At 47.6% G+C, this 21768-nt stretch overlaps 1 protein-coding gene across 1 annotated transcript in view; it reads right to left on the bottom strand.

Moving 5' to 3' along the window:
• The window catches only part of PPP1R14C (protein phosphatase 1 regulatory inhibitor subunit 14C), a 54070-nt gene extending 33551 nt beyond the window's left edge, over positions 1-20519 (bottom strand). The window contains exon 1 of the mRNA XM_075446401.1: positions 20099-20519. Within this exon, the coding sequence (XP_075302516.1) occupies positions 20099-20359 (261 nt within the window). The 5' untranslated portion in view covers positions 20360-20519. The remainder of the gene's footprint in view (positions 1-20098) is intronic.
• Between the last annotated feature and the right edge of the window lie 1249 nt (positions 20520-21768).

Raw genomic sequence — 21768 nt, 5'->3', positions numbered from 1 at the left:
TTGCTGCTAATGAGCTCCTACCCACACAAGTAGTCCACCATGCACTCAGCACCCCATTCCCAGCTGCCCTTGCCTATTTGGAGCCACAGGCAAAAAACCCACTTACTTGTGGGCTGGTACTCTTCCACCTTTTGATGATTATAGCCCTTTGATTACAGCCCTAAAGCAATTTCAGTCATTTGATGCCTTCTCACAATATCTTCCTCCCTTCCCCCTCAAAACCCGCCCCAAGGACAGACAAGTTCCCACAATTCACTAGAAAAATAAAGAGCAGCTCAGTTTACTGCAGCAAAAAAACTATGGGAATAAGACACTGGCAGTCCTAGCAACAGGCATATGGGACTGAAGTGCCTAGGTACACAGTGATCCATTCTGCTTGTGAGTGCACCAGGCCTGGGAGCCCAGGTTAGCCCACCTGCTCTGCATCTGGCTGTGTTTTACACGCACGGCTATCTTGTGTGCACATAGAAGCAATAAGCCAAACACCAAACTCATGCATACACTACAAGACTGATACCCAGCGCTTGCAGAAGCTTACAATTCACAAGTGTGTTCTCAAAAAGAGTGAAGAGCTCCACATTTAGGAAACAGGAATCACACATAGTGAATGAAGGTAGTCTTGCAATCAAACTATATGAATGAGTCCAGCAACCTTACAATCAGATCTTACCATCAAGTCTAAGTGTGGCGTTGGGCAAGTCATAACGTGATCGTTTCCACCTCCGACGTGGAGGAAATACTTATCTAGCCCTTAGTTCTGAGCCTTTGTTCATTAACCTTTGAGCACTTGAGACTGACTGTGCTTCAGAATTAAAGCAATGTCAATATTTACCTGAGAAACGGGAAGAATAAAAGTATGTAAGAGTCAAATTAAAACTAACCTCAGTTTTAAAAATCTGTCTTCCAGTTATTTGACTGTCCTTAGTCACACAGCCTCAATGTTACATTAACAGGCTTCTTCCTTTTTAATTGCGTATAATTTTTCTTGAGATGTGTGTTTAATACTGGCAGTTAAATGGATCATTAGTATTGGAAGTGTTCATCTCTTTGGAGATGAATAGGATGGAGCAGGGTAAGTTTCTGTTTTCAAAACTGCCATTAGCCTGCTGATAGTTTTCTTTAAGGCACCATTAACACAGCAGCATCCAAGATTGGCTTACATTGCTGCAAAGAAACTATTATTTCATAAGTTTAATCCTTTTTCTCTTACCCACGTGAATGTTTGCAGGTCAGACAGTCCTCTGAATGTTATGAAGATACAACCTGAAAAGTCATCAGCTCCTATACTTCTTATCATCATGTGTTACCTGCCACTGCACTTCCATGACAAAGTGGCAGGAGGGGGTTGCACGGCTGACTTCTGGAGGAATACTGGATCAGAAACAGTACTCGGGCTCTCACCATCTTTCCTCCTTTTAATACCTCTGGTCAGCCCCCAGTCCCTAGCAGGACTGCAGTCAGGGCCGCCAGCAGCACCTCTCTCCAGGGGCTTCCACCTGCCCCTCCACACGGCACTCACAGGCTCGGAGCTTTGCCTGTCCTCTCTTTGCCCTTCCCTTCCCCTACTCTGCCTTGTGCAGCTATTTCATCCTCGGCACCAAGAGCGTGTGGCAAGCCAAATCTTTCAGCGTATCAAACGGCTGTGATATGAGGAAATGAAGATAAGAAACATCATTCCAGAAACTGACATTTAAATGGGTTTCATGGCTGAGTGAAGGCGCTTCACAAAAGAAATCTTTACAGAAAAGCTAAATTCATAGTGCAATGCACACCTTCTTGTCAGGGTCCACACTGCCACTCTGGTCATGGCAACACAGCTGGGTCTGCACCGACTTCTTCGAACGCTCTGACTCCGACACACATGTTGGCACACCTCACACCCCCACCTTACAGCCCATTCGCCAGACCTGGAGCCCTCCCCGCAAGGCCAAGCTTCCCACATCTGCTCCCGACAGCCTTAAGAAACACCTAGGACTAAAGGCTTTTCTAAGAATGCGTCCTAAACCGTGTTCTGCTCACAGGCAAGCCAGTCCCAGAAGACAAACTCACTTCAGTGCCAGGCCCCCGGGGGCACCGCCAGCCCCCGAACTGCCCCTGCCCCAGCTCCCCGTGGCCCAGGATCCCACACCAGCCCCCATGGCCACCAGCCCCTGGCCCAGTGACACTGCAGCAGGGCCACCCTCCAGCTCCCCGCAGCCCTGCCCAGCCACGGGCCCCCCCAAGCCAGGCCCACCCGTGGGCCCACGCCCCAGCCAGGCCTCGGCCCGTCCCCGGGAGGTGCCCGCTGCCCGGCCCAGGCGCAGCACGAGCACACCGCACGACCGGCAACAAGGCCCAGGGCCGCCCGCAGCGCCTGAGCCTCTGCGGCCCCACACAGCGCTGCGAGACCACCGCGTACAACGGTGAAAAGCCCGATCCCTCGCCAAATGCCATTTTCGCAGCCAGCGGCAGAGGCACCCTCAGCGGAGTGCAAGCAAGAGACACCTCCCGCCCGGCCCTGGGGAGCCAGCTGCGGGGCTGCTACTGGCCCTCCTCCTCTCTCAAGGGTGCTCGGGCTTTCCTTCCTTCCTTCGCTGCCAGCCAGCCTTGCCAGCAGTACCAGTGCTCCGCAGTCATGTTTTGACCAGAAGTCAGCTTGAGCATCGCTGCTGCTCCACCCTGAGCATGACAAGACTTGAGAAGGGAGGGTTCATAAATCAGAAGAGGAGAGATCACGCTCCTTCTCCCCCAGCTCCCACTCCATGTCTCATTTCCTGCAACATTTCAAACACTAAGCCAGAGTAATGCCAAACCGGCACGTCTTTGCATATATGAATGCCTCTCCTATAGCACACACCCTCCACTTGCTATTATTCTTCCCCTTCTCCTTACCCTACAGCAAGCAAAGACTCCTCATCTACTGCAGCAGAGGTGAAAGCCAACTGCGCTGCGCACAGCTCCTCCGCGAGCCAGTCTTCGCTAACTCACTAATGGTTTCCCTTCTTTCTGCCTTGTCTGTGTATTTTGTCTTTCAGGGCAAGAAATTCCCAGGCTAGGTTTTAATGCAACTTTCTTCCCATTGATTTGCTAACTGACCACTTGAAAAGAAAAAAGAAAAAAAAAAAAATCAGAAAGCTGACTGCTAAAAGAAACAAACATACCGGATAGAGGCAACATGAAAAACAGTCCAGTGTGGGAGGACAGAGTCAGACATACTCTAACTTCATTGCTTTTATGCTTAACACTGAAGCTGTGAAAATCAGAAGGGAAGAAACATGCTTTTTCAAGGCATAGCCAGCCAGTCTGCTGCAATGTTTCAGAAGCACATCCCTAGTGCTCCTATTCAGCACTGTGGAAATAATTGCATGTATAGTTCAGGTTTTGCCTTTTTGTAAAGATTTTTTTTTTTTAAAGTCAAAAGGATGAGAAAATAGTGGTAGTCTGGAATAGCAGTAGATGTCAATATGACAGGGTGAGCAGGTCACTTAGAAAAATGATGGTCTTTCAACATTAGTCTCAAACACTACCATAGCTAGAGTACTAAAATTAAGTAAGTGTTAAGCTGGGCTCGGTGAGTGGAAAATTGCTTCTATGAGAAATTTGCCCCATAACACACCTCTAAGAGGTGCAGAGTGCAGAACATCAGCTCAAAACTGTCTATTATTTCATTTTTGCTATAGCCTGTACCTCAGACATTTGGACCTGCTGGTTCCCATTCCATGAGAAACTCCTTACGGTCATCAACAATTTATCTTACTGAATAGATACAGCCCAGAAAAGTCTGAGGAAAAGCCATTTACAAGCCTATCACCAGTGGGTGAAATGGTCTTTGGAGTGAGGTAGCAACTGCACTAGCATACCTGAAGACACTTGCCCAGATCCGATGCACAAGTTACAAAAAGCATTGGACAAGTTCTTTAGAAGCGTTTGGGTACATCATGTGCCTTCGGAGTTACAGTACAGACAACCTCACTTAATTGTAGAAACAGCAGCAGTTTTTGATAGTGATCCTAATACTTCTCCCCCTAATCCACGTCCAGTGGACTCTCCAACACCAGCATTGCTTTTAACATTATTCAGACAAATTTTCCTAAATACAAAATTCTAGCACCCACTTCTCCAAAAAGCAATCTCTACAGCAAGAGAAGCAAACTTGTAGCAAACTACTGTCAATCTCATTGTCCCTACAATCCCTGACTTCTGAAGTTCTTTCTTCCACTACTGTGAATATTTCTGTAAGTGTTTAATGAAGAAGAGAAAGACAGAAGGGCACAAGTTGGGTCAGGGACTTGTGGGCACAGGAAGAAAGCAGGCTACTGAATAACTACTTCCATTCATCAAACCAGCACCTTCTACTGCCCATACTCCTGCTGCTAGGAGCAAGCCAGCAGAGTTCAGGCAAGGAGACATACATCTGGATCAGAAGTACACACTAGTGAAAGAAATAACATGGAAAAAACAGAGATGAGGCAGGCAGCCTACCGTCACAGAATGGTAGGGGCTGGAAGGGACCTCTGGGGATCACCTGGTCCAACCCCCCTGCCAAAGCAGGGTTGCCTATAGCAGGCTGCACAGGACCTTGTCCAGGGGGGGTCTGAATATCTCCAGAAAAGGAGAATCCACAACCTCTCTGGGCAGCCTGTTCCAGTGCTCCGTCACCCTCAGAGTGAAGAAGTTCTTCCTCATGTTCAGACGGAACTTCCTGTGCTTCAGTTTGTGCCCATTGCCCCTCGTCCTGTCGCTGGGCACTACTGAAAAGAATCTGGCCCCATCCTATTGACACCCACCCTTAAGATATTTATAGGCATTTCTAAGGTCCCCTTCTCAGCCTTCTCTTCTTCAGGCTAAACAAGCCCACCTCCCCCAGCCTTTCCTCATAGGAGAGATGCTCCAGTCCCCTAACCATCTTCGTAGCCCTGTACTTCAAGTCCTCCTCTCTCTAGTAGTTCCTCACCTTTCTTGAACTGGATGCAGTACTCCAGATGGGGCCTCCCTAGGGCAGAGTAGAGGGGGAAGAGAACCTCCCTCGACCTGCTGGCCACACTCCTCTTAATGCACCCCAGGATACCATTGGCCTTCTTGGCAGCAAGGGCACACTGCTGGCTCACGGTCAACTTGTGATCCACCAGCACTCCCAGGTCCCTCTCCACAGAGCTGCTTTCCATGCTCCACCGTAAGCTTTCTATATGCATTCTAGCAGCTCTACATTACTTCTGCCTCTCCAGGTCCACCCAACTTTCCATTTTCTCCTTTGCATCTCCAATCTCTTTGTACCTGGCCCTAATAACCCAGCAGTTCCCATTGGTTCAGAGGCAGCAGACATCCTTCTATCGCCTCTAACAGAGACAGGCGGAAGCAAGCTCTAGAGGAGAGAGGAGTATTTGTTCTCTACTAGTCAAAGATACCATGTGTAGGATAGCACAGAACTTGCTGGCACAGAACTGGATCTCCACTTGACAGTGGAGAAGTAGATGGAGGAAGGGTGGGAAAATCCCCATCTCCTCAGAGCCCTATCAACAACTGCAGCCTTTGCACTTGCTAGGACAAGGGTTCCCAAAACAGTTCCCAACCACTCCATCCTCTCAAGCACTTAAATTTCAGAGCAGTTCTCAAAGTAGGAGATGTGTCCTTGTGGTATGCATCCTAAGAGAGTAAATTACCCTAGAGCCCCAGGCAGTAAAAGCAGGGATGTAGCCAGCAGGTGGGGGTGTGGGCAAGACACGAGGTGGAGCAGCAAGTTCTCTGGGATTCATGCCATTGTTACTAAGTTATGGAAAACAAGCACCACGAGAAATACAAGGCCAAATGCCATAAGATTATGAATTTTAAGGACTCTACACCTCATGGTGCCTATAGCTGTGATAATAAAAGTCATTCCCCCATTACAAGGACTGCAGCTTTCTATCATCTTTATCACAACACAGAATAAAATCAATTGGCGAGAAGATGTGATTACAGGGAAAAGATTTTAGGACACCAAAATACCTGTTCCCCAAAAAGAACTGCCAAGAATAATACAGCACATCAGGCATTCCATGCAGCCATAAGGTTAATTTTGAAAAAATAAAAACACACCTCTGCTCATTATGCAGAGAAAGTAAAGAATCTTGCACTCTGCAACTGCAGTGTCACTAGTAAGCACAGAGAAGTAACTGACATCCAGTCACAGTAAGGTTCAGACTTCATTTAGCCTTCTCTGATACTAAGACTGGTATTTTACTGTTTTCATAACTGCACTGTCAAAACAACTTCAGTTTATCCAAAAATATCCATAACACTCATTAAGGAATTGTTGTCTAATTTGTGTATCTCTACAGAAGTCTAAAGGAATCACTGGAGCGTGAAATTGCTAAAGGAAGAGGCACTGATCACAAACTACACTGAGCAGAGGCAGAGAGAAGCATTCGGCATTTCCTAGCCATACCCACGACACCGATCCAACCTCAGCAAGACGTTTGTTAAAAATCAAGTGCTATCTCCAGAGCAAGTGCCTTGTGTTCTCAATAGAAAAACAGGACCTGCTAAGTCTATAGCAGAATTGGCAAGGAAGCAAACAAAACACGCCAAAGCAGATAGGAAGGACGCATGTTTTTTGTCATTATCCACTTTCACACAGGGCAGGAACAGTTTTTATTAGCAAATACATGTTGTACACTAAATCACTGTTACATAGTCACCCTTGAAAGGCACAGGAAGTTAACCCATCATTTCTAAATGGTGACACTTTGAGGATTACACCAGTGACTTTCCACACCGCAGTCACAGGACATCCCTACCTCTGCCTGATTCACAACAGCAGGTCTCTCTCCACCTCCAGATAACAAGCCTAGTTGCCTGCTTCCCTGCAACTTGTACATAATTCTGCACATGGGAAGAACACCGTAACAGTTAAGCCCATACTGTATTGTTGCACCACATGGAGGCCAATGGGGAGCCAGAGAAGCTGAAGAGAGGACTTCTTGTTCAAGAAAGAAAAAAGGTGTTTGAGAGCAAGCTGCACTACATGGAAGTAAAGTTTGAGTGTGCTCTGAGCTCCAGAGCTAGGCAACACAGAAGGAACATGCAGGGCATTTTCTACAGTTACACGTTACCACACCTCATCCTTCCATTTCCACACTAATGCAGCTTTACTTGGAAAGCACATGCCATGCTTGGACCTGACTTTCTAGCCTCTGGAAAGATCCATTTCCCTTTCAGAAAGGAATAAACCTCATACAGAACTATCTCACAATTCCTAAGTGCTGACCTAGCACTTCAGAAGAGCCCTGAGACTCATCAGCAGTTTTCTCCTTCACTCACACTGCAGTGGTACCACTGTCTCCTAGCATGACCCTCAGATGACTAAGACCACTCCACGAAAGGTCAAATTTGACAGATTTAACTGCTTTCTTCTTTTAAGAGGTGAAAGAGACTCATGGAATAGATTTTAAGAAAAAATTTTGACCAAACAAGATCAACGCAAGGTCCTCTGCACACTGGGAATTTAGGCTAAACAGTAGTGCAATTAAGTTGGTTTGCCTCTTGGGGCACTTCAAGGATTAATTATTCCATCATACCGCTTGAAAGAACACAAGAAAGAGCACATAAGATATCGAGGCCTCTAAACGGCTCTCCTCACCTCAGCTTCAGCAGCCCTGTAAAAAATAATCTGTTAGTCTCCAGTATTGATTTTTTCTGTGTTGAGAAGCTGTGTGTAAATTGACTTCTGCAATAAAAGTCATACAGTATGGGTACATCAAGTATCTGACACTCCTGGTCTTCTCACCACATTTTTGTCTCATCAGCCAATTAAATTGTTATTGTGTGGAATAAGAGAGTTCTCAGATGTCAATATTTCTTTAGTCAGAAGTATTGGGTCCTTTCAGACCTGACATGGGAGACAAGAAGTCTGCCTTCTGTTAGGGGAAAAAAATGTTTTATTCAGTGCTACCAAAACCAGTGCTCTTGCATCCTGCGAAATCCAGGAGCAACGTAATCTTCTTGAAGAAATTCACTCTAAGAGATGTGGAGACATGGTTTGCAGTGAGTCATTCCTTCGAGCGGTGCCTGGGCACAGCATTGTGCTCTACACAATGATGACTGCTAGACCTCTCCCTCCCCCAAGAAACTGATTTTGAGCAGCAGGCAGGCCAGGGACTGGCAGTCAATGTATTTTGGCCCCAGTCCACTGGTGTCAATAAACATAAACAGGAGTTCTGACAGGCTTTAAAAGCAGACACTTCTCTTCCCCAGGGACCAGAGACACCACTTTGCTCCCCCAGGCAAGTCCCTGGACTGTGAAAGATAGAAGCGAGCTTGAAGGATCCTTAAAACAAGTTCACCTAACAGCTCCAGATCTAGCAAGTGGTATAATCTGCCGTGACTATCCCATCAAGGGCAACAAACCCTGGGAGGAGGGTGCTAAAGACTGTATGGGACCCTGTTCGATTCCAGTGCTTCTCACTGTCAGATTCTCATGGATGTTCTCCTGCCTCCTTCCACTTGCTACATCCAATGCACTGCAAACTATAACTCATATAGACATTACATATTTTAAGGTGAAATCTGTATGAACTTTAAAAAAAGTGCTCATAGACCTACCTGAAAAGAAGACAAAGGGAAGAGGTTGTTTAGATGTTTGCTTTTACAGAAGTAGTCTTGGAAGCATCTGTTGCAGGCAACCTGAGGCAAGGCAGCCTCCAGATTATAAAGTGAAGGACCGATATCTTGCTTCCTCCAATAAACACATCCTTTGGTTATCAGAATTACTTCAAGACACTAAAGCAAATAATCTGTGTATGAGTTTGGTCTTGATAAACAAGTAGCAGCTGGATACCTATAAGCAAGTCAATTAAATCTTTAGCTAAGCAGACTAGTAAACTAGTACTACAGCAGCAGCTGGATTAAGAGCTGAGATGTTTCTGACTGCTGGTGAGCCAGTTCCCACCAGTGCTCCTCCCCACAATAGTGTCTGCACTCAGAGAGGATTCAATTTTCAACATTAAGAGGATGAATTCAGCCATAGTCCAAATTCTGGGAGTTCTGTTAACTTTCTTAGAAGACTAAGTAGTTTTGCCTCAGTGCACCTGAAACAGCAATACTGAGTTGGACAGTAAGCCTAAAATGGCATGATTATTACCAGCATAACAAAACCAAAAACACCAAAAGAATTTATTCCAGAACATCCAGACTTCTAACAAAAAAAAAAAAGTGCTTCAGGTATTATCTTTTACAATTTAAAACAACCAATTGTAAAAGCTCAAGGCATTCTTTGTGTTTAAAGTAAATGTATCAAAATGTTATTTGTCAGTCACCTAAAGTAGAACAAGTCATTTGTACCATGCTAGAGTTAATTTAGATATCTACTTCAAAGAAGTTATCATTCAAGTGCTAAAGCAAGATTGGATCTTGAGCAGCTAACATCATCTATTATCCAAGTACTGGTAAATTAATTCCATGAAATATTAGTGAGTACATTTCTCCCAGAGTCTGCAGACATCTACTCAAAAGACAGATTTTATTACAAGGTAGTAAGTGACCTACCACAGAATCACTGTCTTGATACTTCTGCCCCTCTACTGTGGTCATCACTTGAACCCATTGATGCCCAGAGTAGGGACAGACAGTAAAGTACATTTACAGTCTATTTAAACTTCACCCCAGAGTGAAAGTCCAGGCAAGCCCATCCCAAGCAAGCACTGGTCTTTCATCTATGTCTTTCTATATGTTATGCAGGGGGTGGGAAAGAGCCTACTGTCTAAAACAGTTAAAAGGTATATTTATATCTATGAAATAATGTGGAAAGAAGCATCATATAACTGAGTTACTCCATTAGAAAACGTTATCAAATGCTAAGAGCTTATCTGCAAATGAGAAAGCAGACCCCATGACCTAGGAGATCCTCCCCAATTGTGTGTCCGGAAAGTAATCCTATTAAGACAGTCTGCTAAGAGGATTTTCATTAGGCACTGATGGTGGCATCATTGGCCTTTATGAAGTCCAACGCACAGGACTGAAGCATGCAATCCCCTTGTTGGCAGTAAAGTCAGAACGGTGAACTCAGCCACCATTGGTAGTGTCACCTGTGGAGCAGCACCACTGCACAAGCTAGCCATTTACTTACTCACCATTAGGCCACTTTAAATTAACGCTGTCTTTTGTACCAGCTTCGCTCCATGTGCTGAGCATATTACATTGAATTAAGCAAGCTACCAGCATTCTAATAATTAAAGACCTAGAGTACATATTATGATTTTTCTCTAGATTTAGATCCACTATATCTGTGCTACTGATAAATATCACACGGATTGAAAAGACACAACTTGCCCTCCAGGGCTGTGATCTGTGCATTCCGCAAAAATAGTTTAAGATACCATGTTGAACTGGTTCCTAGAATAGATATCATGCTCCGGGGGGGGGGGGAAGTAACAGTTCTGCTATTCAAATGTGATCCTCAGATTAAATACTTTTCACTTCAAAGAAGATTTGATTTATTTCAGTGTGTACTTCTGCCCAAACGAATCCTTATTCCAACAAGATCTTAAACAGGCTAAATTTACTCTACCTTTGAAATACAGTCATACTGCTGATGTATGGACTGCATACAATTAAGATTTTACACACACACACACCCCTTCTCCAACATTAATAACTGCTAGAAATCTTGACTTCCATAATTCCATGTGTCACACAGGGGGACAGTAAAAGAAACTGCCAATGTTTTATGACAGGCAGCCAAAAGTTGCAGTGACACAGATGGATGGCCATGTCTAACCTACTCAATTTGCGCTGCCAAATAGAAGTTTCTGGAGTTAGATGTAGGGAAGGCAAATATAAAAGGAAGGGAAAAATGAGAACTTAGCTTTCTTATACTGCAGGCAAGGCACTAGGCTGCTGGAAGAACAGATTGATATTGCTGCTGCTACTTTATCACCCATGGTGACAGGAGACAAGGTGACCATAATTCAGACTGAAACAGATTAGAGACAGGATGGCATTTTTTTTTTCCACCAGCATCTTCTGTACTTTCTGAGAACTGCTTCACACATTTTATTACAGTAATAGGCACTACAAAATTGTCCAGAGTCTTTTGGTTGGATCTGGGGCCAAGCACAGTGCCTTTTAAGTGGCTGGACATAAGCTAATCTAAAAGGAGAACTACCAGAACACAAACAGAAGTTCAGCCAGCCTTTGCAAGGCATGAACCAATGGAGAACTAGTTTCGTCTTGTGACAACCCTAAACTATCACGTTACTTGTGAAATGAAGTCTTACTTCAAGTAGAACATCTTTTTATTTAGATACAATGCCTATTTAGAAACATTCCCTATGCCTCTTAAAAAGAGGCAGATGTGCCACGAAATTCATTTTCCCCTCATTTACACAGGGTTATTTGTTTCAGGCATTTTCTTCCATGGTGCAGTTTAGATCAGCTAATGCAAAGCTATAAGAATAATGGGAGAAATCTACCCCTGTATTCCCACAGAGTGGGAAGGGACCAACAGTGCACAATTCAGCACAGTGTCTTCAACAAAGTGCAACGTAACCAGCTCTCAGCTACCTATGGATATATCATCCATGTTGTATTTTAATTGTGCTGCAAGTACAGACACATCCAAGCTAGGCTCAAGTCCAAAAGCAGTGTAGATGAGTGTGTGATGAACTTGAGTGGGAGAAGTAAGTAGACCTATTTCTCCTCTTCCCCCTGCAGCTGTATGTTCACTGCATGATTTGCAGCACAGTTTACAATTTTTTTTTTAATCCAGGTTTTTTCCACCGTATCTATGCTCTCTCTTCCACCCCCTCCCCACCCTTGTGACCCTGGATAATCAAGCACTGACTCTATGTAAAGCAATTTGCCTAAAGGCAGAAGAGCCTTGTAGCCACAACAATTGAAAGACACTGTTTATAAGGAGCATAATTATAAAAATTTAAGTGATGTAAGCAATCAATTATTTCTTTGCCTTGTTATAAAACAACCACACCTACAGCGTCAGCAGAGAGACCAGTTGAATCTTGAACGGACAGGGAAAGTACAAAAGATTCGCTATGGAATAGCTGATGGAAGATGAAGATTCATGTTGCGAAGCTTCTGAATTACAAGTCAAGAACATTGCTGCTACTTAACATAAAACAATGAACCATGACCAGTGCAGAAATGACATCCAGACTACACGAAGCTCAAGAAGTAGAAAAATAATTTTCTTGAACTCCTTTGAGATGCAGTGCAAACTTCGCATGTAAAAAGGAGGGAAGTAGCTGAATGGCAGTACATTCCCTGCTAGATTAGGGTCTTTAGATCCTAAAATCAGAGCTTAAGAAGCGCATTTAGAGACAAAAGGCTCTGGCCCCACCGCCATCAGGCGCTTGGCACCCTCACAGGTACTTAAACCCACTCCTCCTCCGAAAACAGCAGCATGCATTTTACAAGGGTTGTTTTACAGCAACATGCACTTTATAGGCCATTTTGGGCTTCCCATTTTCTACTCTTGGGATTCACATGCCTTTCTGCGATTGCTACACCAGTGTTGCCCGAGTCATTTGTAGGTCTCGGATCACAGCAACCCTTCAGCTGACACGTGTATATGAGCAGCATCCCAGACCTCAAGAGAGTGCTCCAAAGTTCATGGTGTACAGCGTGGAGATCTGACTTCTGTAATAGTTGTCCAAAAGAAATAATCCAAATACATTTCTAAGCAACTTGATGGACCTCCAAGTACTTTACTCCAATGCTTCTAGACTGTAATACTCGATTTCCTAAAGAAAGAAATCCTTTACTACGCTTCCTACTGACTTGCATCCTTTTAAGGAGTGACTCTAATTCCCAGAGCCCTCTCAGTTTACTTCCACTTCTGCTCCATTTGGAAAGGAGTCCACATGGAAATAGCATTTCCCAGATCTTAGTCCAAGTTAGAGAAAGTCAGAGGAGCCCTGCCAAGAAGGAATTGGAGGTACTGATGGACAAAAAGCTGGACATGCACCAGCAACATGCACTCGCAGCCCAGAAAGCCAACCGTCATAAAAAGAAGTGTGGCCAGCAGGTTGAAGGAGGTGATTCTGACCCTCTGCTCCACACTGGTGAGACCCCACCCAGAGTCCTGCATCCAGCTTTGGAGCCCTCAGCACAGGAAAGACATGGACCTGTTGGAGCGGGTCCAGAGGAGGGCCACGAAGACGGAGGGCTGGAGGAAATGAGGAAAGGCTATGAGGCCTTTCCTATGAGGAAAGGCTGAGAGAGTTGGGGCTGTTCAGCCTGGAGAAGAGAAGGCTCCAGGGAGACCTTCTAGCAGCCTGCCCGTACCTGAAGGGGGCCTGCAAGAAAACTGGAGCAGGACTTTTTACAAGGGTGTGTAGTATTGGGACAAGGGGTAAGGTCTTCAGACTGAAAAAGGATAGGGTTAGACTAGACATAAGGGAAAAATTCTTCACTCTGAGGGTGGTGAGGCACTGGCACAGGTTGCCCAGAGAAGCTGTGGCTGCCCCCTCCCTGGCAGTGTTCAAGGCCAGGTTGAATGCCTGCCAAGCTCTTTTCAGTGGTGGCCAGTGACAGGACAAGGGGCAACGGCACAAACTGAAGCACAGGAAGTTCCGTCTGAACATGAGGAAGAACTTCTTCCCTCTGAGGCTGACAGAGCACTGGAACAGGCTGCCCAGGGAGGTTGTGGAGTCTCCTTCTCTGGAGATATTCGAGACCCGCCTGGACAAGGTCCTCTACAACCTACTGTAGGTGACCCTGCTTCAGCACGAGGGTTGGACTAGATGACCCACAGAGGTCCCTTCCAACCCCTACCATTCTGTGTGATTCTGTGTGAATGGGGCTTTGAGCAACCTGGTCTAGTGGTAGATGTCCCTGCTCACGGCAGGGGGGTTGGACTAGAAGACCTTTCAAGGTCCCTTCGAACCCAAACCATTCTATGATTCTATTCTCAGTCAGTCAGCAACAGTTTGTTTCTGTAGTGTTTTATTCAGTGAAATTCCTTACCAAACGCCTTTCTGAGAATAATGAATGTCAAACATTACCTCACCACAGCCTGAGGAATAAGTCATACCTGATCATACCATCAGGTCCACATCACTACATGGCAGCCTTAGCAGCGTGCTGACCAGGCATTTCTGGAAAGGACAGGATGTTTGGGGTGGGGGTTGGAGGGTAGTGTTTGGCCCTAAAGTCCCTGCACCATTTTATTCATCATTCTTCCAAACCCAGAGCAAAACAGATCACTGGTAACCATGGCAACTGCCTCAGACACACAGAATCTGCTCTGCGGGGTGTGCAGAGCCACTGACCTGTAAGTGAGTGGGCTGCAGAAGACGGTCTGTACTGTGCAGAAGGTCAGTGCCCCGTATACATACAGTCCCAAATAGCAGGGAGAGAAACAGGTGTAACCGAGTCCATCAAATCACAACACACAGCGGAACCGAACAGGCTGAACCCTGTACAGCCATCTAGTTATTCAGCACATGCAGCACTGCTGTCGGTAGACCACCAATACCCATCAGTCTGCAACTAGATTCAGTATTGAAAAAATATTTTTAAATTATAGTCAAGCCAGTTAATTTGTTCAGAGCTCAAGGTTAAGTGCTTAGAACCCCTCTTACAAAAATCCATCCTTTTCAGAAAGCCTGACAAGACAAACAGCTCGCCCTCCCCACAACCCTCAGCCCACCTGTTACTTCTCGCCACTAGCTTTACCACTGCAGCCAAAACATTTGCGCAACAGGAGAGGAAAGGGAAGGCTAGGAAGTTTTTCCTTCTGATCTTTCCCTCCAGCCTAGGCAAAGGCCTTCCTTTTGTCTTCTCCTGTCTAGCACCAGCCAGCTCAAACCCAAGTGTGTACAGACCGACAGACTCCCTGATGCTATATTAGGGACAAGCTGTCACTGTTACAGCATATCCCAGCAGCTTCAGGAAGACAGCCAGAGAGGGTGTTCTCCAGCACTGCAGTCACAGAGCATCCAGGGGAACGGAGCTCAATCCATGCAGGATCAAGTTAAATTGCTCCCTTCACTCCCCTACCCCACCAATATCCTCTTTGTTTTTTTAAAAACTAATGGCCACAGACTGGCCCTGCCAACATGAAATGCCTTCTCCATTTCAGAGCTTCGTACCACCCTTGTCCTTGCAGTACCCATATCAGGAGGTGGAAGACACTTTTACATATGACAATTCTCAGTCTGGCATGGCTTTGTGCTCTTGAAGGAAGTGCTTGAGCGGCTTTTATGGGCAGTTCTTCCAGCTATATTTTCTCATACGCTGAATTTTTAAACAGAATTACAGGGTAATGGAAAAGGGGTAAGCTTGTACATAATTCCCTGTTACTTCCAGACCAAAGTCATATCCTTTGCCAAGCACTGATTTCCATACATGAGTGAACATACTCTAATAAAATAGTTGATTATCCAACTAAGCTCATCAATATATCATATTAGAAAGCAAGTCTTAAGATTTTGCAGTCTAAAGGTTAAATATAAGTGCTCATTTGATTTGTACATGCAAGTCTTTGCATTAAAAATACTCAGCAACAAACCCACAGCACAAGCAAAATCTTTCTACATCGTTTACTAATGCTGTGCCCTCAATGCACTCATTCCATCAGCATTCTGCCATTTATAGCAAATGCTGTAATTGTGGGTAGACAGGACCCCTGAGCACGGTAATTCACCTGCAAAGTCGAATGGTTTCTGGGGACAAATCCAGTGGCCTTTTACTTCCATAGAGAAAGTTGCACAAGTTCGGCAGGTGTACACAACGTAGATCATACATTTGGAAAACCAGACTGTCATCACTTTCATGCTGAACTACAAGTTGCAAACCGTTAGGGAATGAATAGTGATGATGTAAGTTGTTCTACACAGCATTTTTTAGCAGTTCTTAACCAATAATGGATTCAGCCTAAAACACGAAGCATCTGTGGAGAAACCATCTTTAGAAACAAGATACCTAGTAAAGGTCAACACTGAAGTCAGTTCAAGTCCCACAGTTAGGACGCTGCGTTTTCCACATACTGATCTGTGACCACCACCTCCATTGCAGCATTCACAGAAACCAGAACAGACAGGTTATAAGACTTCATTTTTCTAATGAAGCAGCTCCAGGAGCAAACAGCCGGACTGACACTCACCTGAAGCACTTGACCCGAGGACGTTAGCCTGAGATTCTGGTGCCAAACAAATCCTGCTTAAGAGTCTCTGGTCCTACTAAAATTTTCTACCTTGGTAATCCTTTACCATTCAGGCTGGGTTTTATCCCTAAAGTCCACATCATGAGGAAGTAACCTCTCTAAAGCTGATCTTCGTATCACAGATCTGTCATCAGCTATTTTTACATAGCCTCAAAGAGCTCTTTCTAAACCACTTCCCTTCAACTCCATCATTGTGCTCAGCATCCAGTTTTTAAAAACTAGAACTGTACCACTAAAACCAGGATCCACTACAAAAAGAACACAAAACAAACCTGTCTCCTTACTTCCCAACCTCATCTCCTAAACTTTGTCACCAAGCCAAGACAGGTTTATAGCTGACTTAATTTGCAAGCACTTGAGAGACTATGAATACACGCTTAGCTTTGAATAAAGGGAGTTTTTATGCAAGTATCCACTTACTGATTAATCTCAGGATCATTTAATATAAACCATTATTTAAATGGAAAACAGTGAGCAGGCACTACATTTATGCAGTCCAACAGAGACACCGAGGTCTTCTTGCAGACTTTCAGTGCACCCACTGCACTGCAAGCACACTCCACTTATTTCTGCCCTTCCCAGGAACAGAGTGCATTGCTCCTCAGAAACAGAGCTCCAAACCAGGGTAGACACTGGTTAGCTCTTCCAGGACTAGCAATTCGATGGCTGTTTCTGCCATTCTCAAGATTTCAGATCATTTCAGAACTTACGTGTCATCACATCAGGAAGTTGTGGTCTTCACAGAAGTTGAAGGGAGCGATTCCCAACCCCCCAACCCACCTTCAGACAGGGTTATTAACTGTCTACATAGGTGATTAAGTTTCAGCGTAAGAGCTATATTTGGAAGCCTAAAAGTAATTCAAGCAGATTCAAGCAAAGCATCTTGCATTAAATTGCTATTGTCTTTAATGACTACACTCATCACACATCTTCATCTTTATTTTGATAGCATATTAATTGCTTGACCTTTTCACTACTGTCATCCTTGGTGACACTGGCTAGAGTTAATGCATAACAGCAAAGAAGAGCAGAAGATTTAAAACATTTTGCCCTCAACCTTCAAAGCTAAAAACATTTTCCTCTGTTGTGTCAAACCATTTTTTCCCATAAAAGTCACCTTAGAAACTGAATCATCAAAAAAATTCTTTTTATGCATCCATATATAGTCCCCATCTTACTAGAGAAGCATCCTTCTAAAGCAGACCTCCCATTTCAGTCAGTGGCAGCAACCACAATGAGGAAAAGAATGAAAGACTACTCGGTGGATAAGGAATTGGCTGGATGGTCGCACTCAAAGAGTTGCGGTCAATGGCTTAATGTCCAGGTGGAGACCAATGACAAGTGGCATTCCTCAGTGGTCTGTATTGGGACCGGTGCTATTTAACATATTTGTCAGCAACATGGACAGTGGGATTGAGAGCACCCTCAGCAAGTTTTCCAATAACACCAAGCTGTGTGGTGCAGTCAACATGCTGGGGGGAAGGGATGCCATCCAGGGGAACCCTAACAAGCCTGAGAGGTGGGCCTGTGAGAACCTCATGAAGTTCAACAAGGCCAAGCGCAAGGTCCTGCACATGGGTTGGGCCAATCCAAAGCACAGACACAGGCGGGGCAGTGAACAGATTGAGAGCAGCCCTGAGGAGGAAGACTTGGGAATTCTGGTTGACAAGAAGCTCAACACGGCCTGGCAATGCACGCTCATAGCCCAGAAGGTCACCCATAACCTGGGCTGCATCAAAAGCAGCATGGCCAGCAGTTCAAGGGAGGTGATTCTGACCCTCTGCTCCGCTCTGGTGAGACCCCACACAGAGTCCTGCATCCAGCTCTGGAGCCCTCAGCACAAGAGAGACACGGACCTGTTGGAGCAGGTCCAGAGGAGGGCCACGAAAAATGATCAGAGGGCTGGAGCACCTCTCCTATGAGGAAAGGCTGAGAGAGTTTGGGCTGTTCAGCCTGGAGAAGAGAAGGCTCCAGGAAGGCCTTATAGCAGCCTTTCATTACTCAAAGGGGGCCTACAAGAAAGCTGGAGAGGGACTTTTTACAAGGGCATGTAGTGATAGGACAAGGAGCGATGGGTTTAAACTGAAAGAGAGTAGATTTAGACTAGACATAAGAAAGATTTTCTGCTGGGAGGGTGGTGTGGCACTGGCACAGGTTGCCCAGAGAAGCGGTGGCTGCCCCCTCCCTGGCAGTGTTCAAGGCCAGGCTGGATGGGGCTCTGAGCATCCTAGTCCAGTGGAAGGGTCCCTGCCCATGGCAGGGGGGTTGGAACTGTGTGATCTTCAAAGTCCCTTTCAACCCAAACCATTCTATGATTTTTTTTTTCTTCCAGCAAGCCAGTTATTCGAATACTACAGAGAACAGCAATAATTCCTCTGGACCTTGGTTTGGTCCCATCTGTCACATCCTTTCTTACATACAGAAATACACCCATATGTCAAAAGCACTCAGCACACGGCCCAAACAGGCCTGGTGTTTTTGAACAATGAGAGTCAAACCAGAGGCAATAGATCCAGTAGGGCAGCTACTAACTACATTAACCAGCTCATGCAGACACAAAATCACCAGTTCATGCAAACAGCTGTAAGTACTTCTGACCTCAGAGAAATCCCTACAGCCTACAGGCTATGTGGCCTAACAAATCACAAGGCCGGAGAGGCAAGTCACACCAAGACAGAGAGTAACAACTGCTTATTTTTAACCAGAGCTTCCATTTGTATCTTTCCTTCCCTTAGTTCATGGATGCGAGCAGTTAAGGAGGTTTAACTTGTCACATGCACATTTTTTATGAGGGCAAGTCCTTCTGACAAATTTGCCGATAAACTGGTTTTGAGATGAAAGGAAGTTTCTTTAAACATTTGTAGTACGTACGTGCTAGATATTCAGGCCTGGTTATTTAGGCCCTCACATCCGCTCGAGACATCCACACCTCAGGGACTGCCGAGCTCTTGCCTTCCCAGCTCCAGAATACCAAGGAGCCCGGGGGCGAGATGTTGGCTCCAGAGACGCTAGCCACAAAATTCACATCTCGGCTTCAGAAAAAGAAAAAATCTCACTTCAGAAGCCTCTAATAAAAGTGAATGAGACTACTGACAGGAAAAGCATGTGTGAACCTCACGTCAGACTTCACATTTCGATCCTTTACAGCAGTAAAATACCTGAAGTGGCAGGGAGGTAGGGCACTGGGTGGTCTGCACTTCTAACGAAGCTTTGGCAAAACCAACTACTGGTACTGCCTTTGCTTACACCACTGTCACCTCTCTGAGGAAGATAACAGTCACCATTCCTCTGAATAATCTTGAGAAATCCTCCCGTTCACCCGTGCTCCAACAGGAGAAAATGCATTCTGGCCGCACTCACTTTCTGCCCAGAGCAACAGCAAAACAGGGTTGGTATCTACAAATTAAATTACATACAAACATCCCCCCTCCCCCCCCCCTCCCCATCCCCGATTCTCAGCCTAACGATCCTCACGTTACCGAGATTTCCCGGCTCGTACCCACCCCGGTCCACGGGGACCGTACCCGCACCGGAGCCCTCCCTCCCCCGCAGCCGCCCCCGCGCAGCTCCCCCCTCCTCCTCCTCCTCTCTCCGGCGGCCTCCCCGAGCGCTCGCTCCTAACGGGGACCGGCACCCCCCAGCCCGGGGAGGGCCCCTCCGCGCCCCGGGGGGCTGCGGGGACAGCGGCTCCCGGCCAAGCACCCCCCCGGGGGGCTCGGCCCCCTCCCCCGGGCGGAGAGGGGCCGCTCCGTGCGCGGAGCCCCGAAGGGCGGCCGCTCGCCTCGGGACGGGGGCACCGGGGCCGGGAATGTCATTTGGAGGTGGCGACGACGGCTCTCCCCTGCCCGCAGCCGAAACGCGGCTCGGGGCGGGAGGGGGGTGCCGGGGCCGAGGGGGGGGGTGGACGGACACGCACACGATTGCGGCGGTACCGAGGACCCCGCCACCCCGGCCCCGCACCTCGCAGCCGTAGAGCTGCCCCAGCTGCTCCACGATCCACTCCTCCAGCACCAGCCGCTTCCGCAGCTCCTTCCGATCGTATTTCACCGTCACTTTGCCCTGCTGCTGCCGCCGCTGCTGCTGGACCTGCGCCGCCGCCGCCGACACCGAGTCCTCCCGGGAGGAGCCGCCGCCGCCGCGGGGGCTCTGGAAGAAAACGCGGTTCCCGCCGCCGCCGCCCGCTGCCGCCGCCGCCTCGCTGCCCCCGGTCGCCACCGACATGCTCCGCTCCGCCGCGGCTCCCGCCGAGCCGAGAGGCGTCCGCCCGCCGCTACCGCCGGGCCGCAGCAGCCGCCGCCGCCTGCGCGTCTGCCCGGCTCCCCCGCACCTGCCGCTTAAAGCCTCTCCTGGCAGAGCGGCGCGGCCGCCCCGCCGCCGGGAGGGCCGGGCCCGAGCCGGGGGGCGGAGACAGCCGAGGGGCGGGGCGGCGCGGCCCGGCCCGGCGCGGTGCCGGCGGCGGGGGCTGCGGGGCGGCGCGGTGCTGCAGCGGCGGGCGGCCGGGGGCCCCGCGGGGCTTCCGGCTGCTGGGTGCTCCGCGCCCGCTTCTCCTTCAGGGCGATGCGGCCGTGCCCCGTCACGCACGCCGCGGTGCGGGAACGTTGTCTGTCTGCCGCGACGAAACGCTGGGTGCGGTCGTTCTCTTCTCTCTCCCGGGGGGAGACGAATGGTGCCAGGGCGGGGAGCCCGAACAGAAGGCGAATGTTGGGAGCTGCCAGCGGTCAGTGCGGCGATGGGCCATGGAGAGCGGGCTGGCGGGCTGAAAGGCGCCGAGCAGCGCCGGGTGCTGTCAGCGGGCTGGCGTCTCTGCAGGCAGGGAGTGGAGCCGCCAACGGTCCGTCGTCACCCACCAAAACGTGCCTCTGGCTGCAGGTCAGGCCCGCTCCCGTCGAATCCTCGCTGCCCTTCGGCGTGCCCGGCCGGCTGCCGGGGCGTTTCGGCCTCTCCTGCTCGCTGCCTCTGACACACCGCTGACGAAGGCGCTCGCATGAGGCATTTGAGCCTCACCAAAATATTTAGGGAAAACTCAATCTAATATAAAACTCAGCCTAATCTAATATGATCAAGAGATAAAATCTTATTATCGGTCTTAAAAGCTACAACAGCTTTTAGATTTTCATCTAAACAAGTGCCAGTGCTTCAAAGCAAAGGGTATAAAGTTAAGCTCCTTATCTGCATGTAGGGACCACACGGTTTTCAGAGATACCGAGCAACTGCAACGAGGCGTCAGCGCCGACCCCGCTTGACGCCTGGGCTGCAGGCAGGGCTGGAGAGAAAGCCGCGTCTCACAAGTCTGCCTGCGTGCCAGGAGCCTGCCCCGTCCGGCTGGGCCGTCTTCCCTGCCCTAACCCAAGCCGGTCTCGACGTCCAGCCGGGTAGTGCTGCCCGCCTGGCTCTTACAAATCTGGGCTTGGGTAAACACAGCAAGAAAATAGGTACCGTCATCGACAACTTGTTCTTGAAGAAACCAAAAAGATGCAGAGGAGTTTTTGAAAGAGGGGAGCGGCTGTCTTTCTAACTTCTGTGCTTGGAGCGGCCTATAATTTGGGTCGTCAGCTCTGCATGTCACGTTGGAAGTCTGGTGCTGACGTTCACAACCACGAAACTCGAAACTTTCCTGCTTGAAGCAGGAA

Source organism: Opisthocomus hoazin, chromosome 2 (genome assembly GCF_030867145.1).
Source record: "Opisthocomus hoazin isolate bOpiHoa1 chromosome 2, bOpiHoa1.hap1, whole genome shotgun sequence".
Classification (NCBI taxonomy): domain Eukaryota; kingdom Metazoa; phylum Chordata; class Aves; order Opisthocomiformes; family Opisthocomidae; genus Opisthocomus; species Opisthocomus hoazin.
This window is presented reverse-complemented; position numbering and strand designations above follow the sequence as displayed.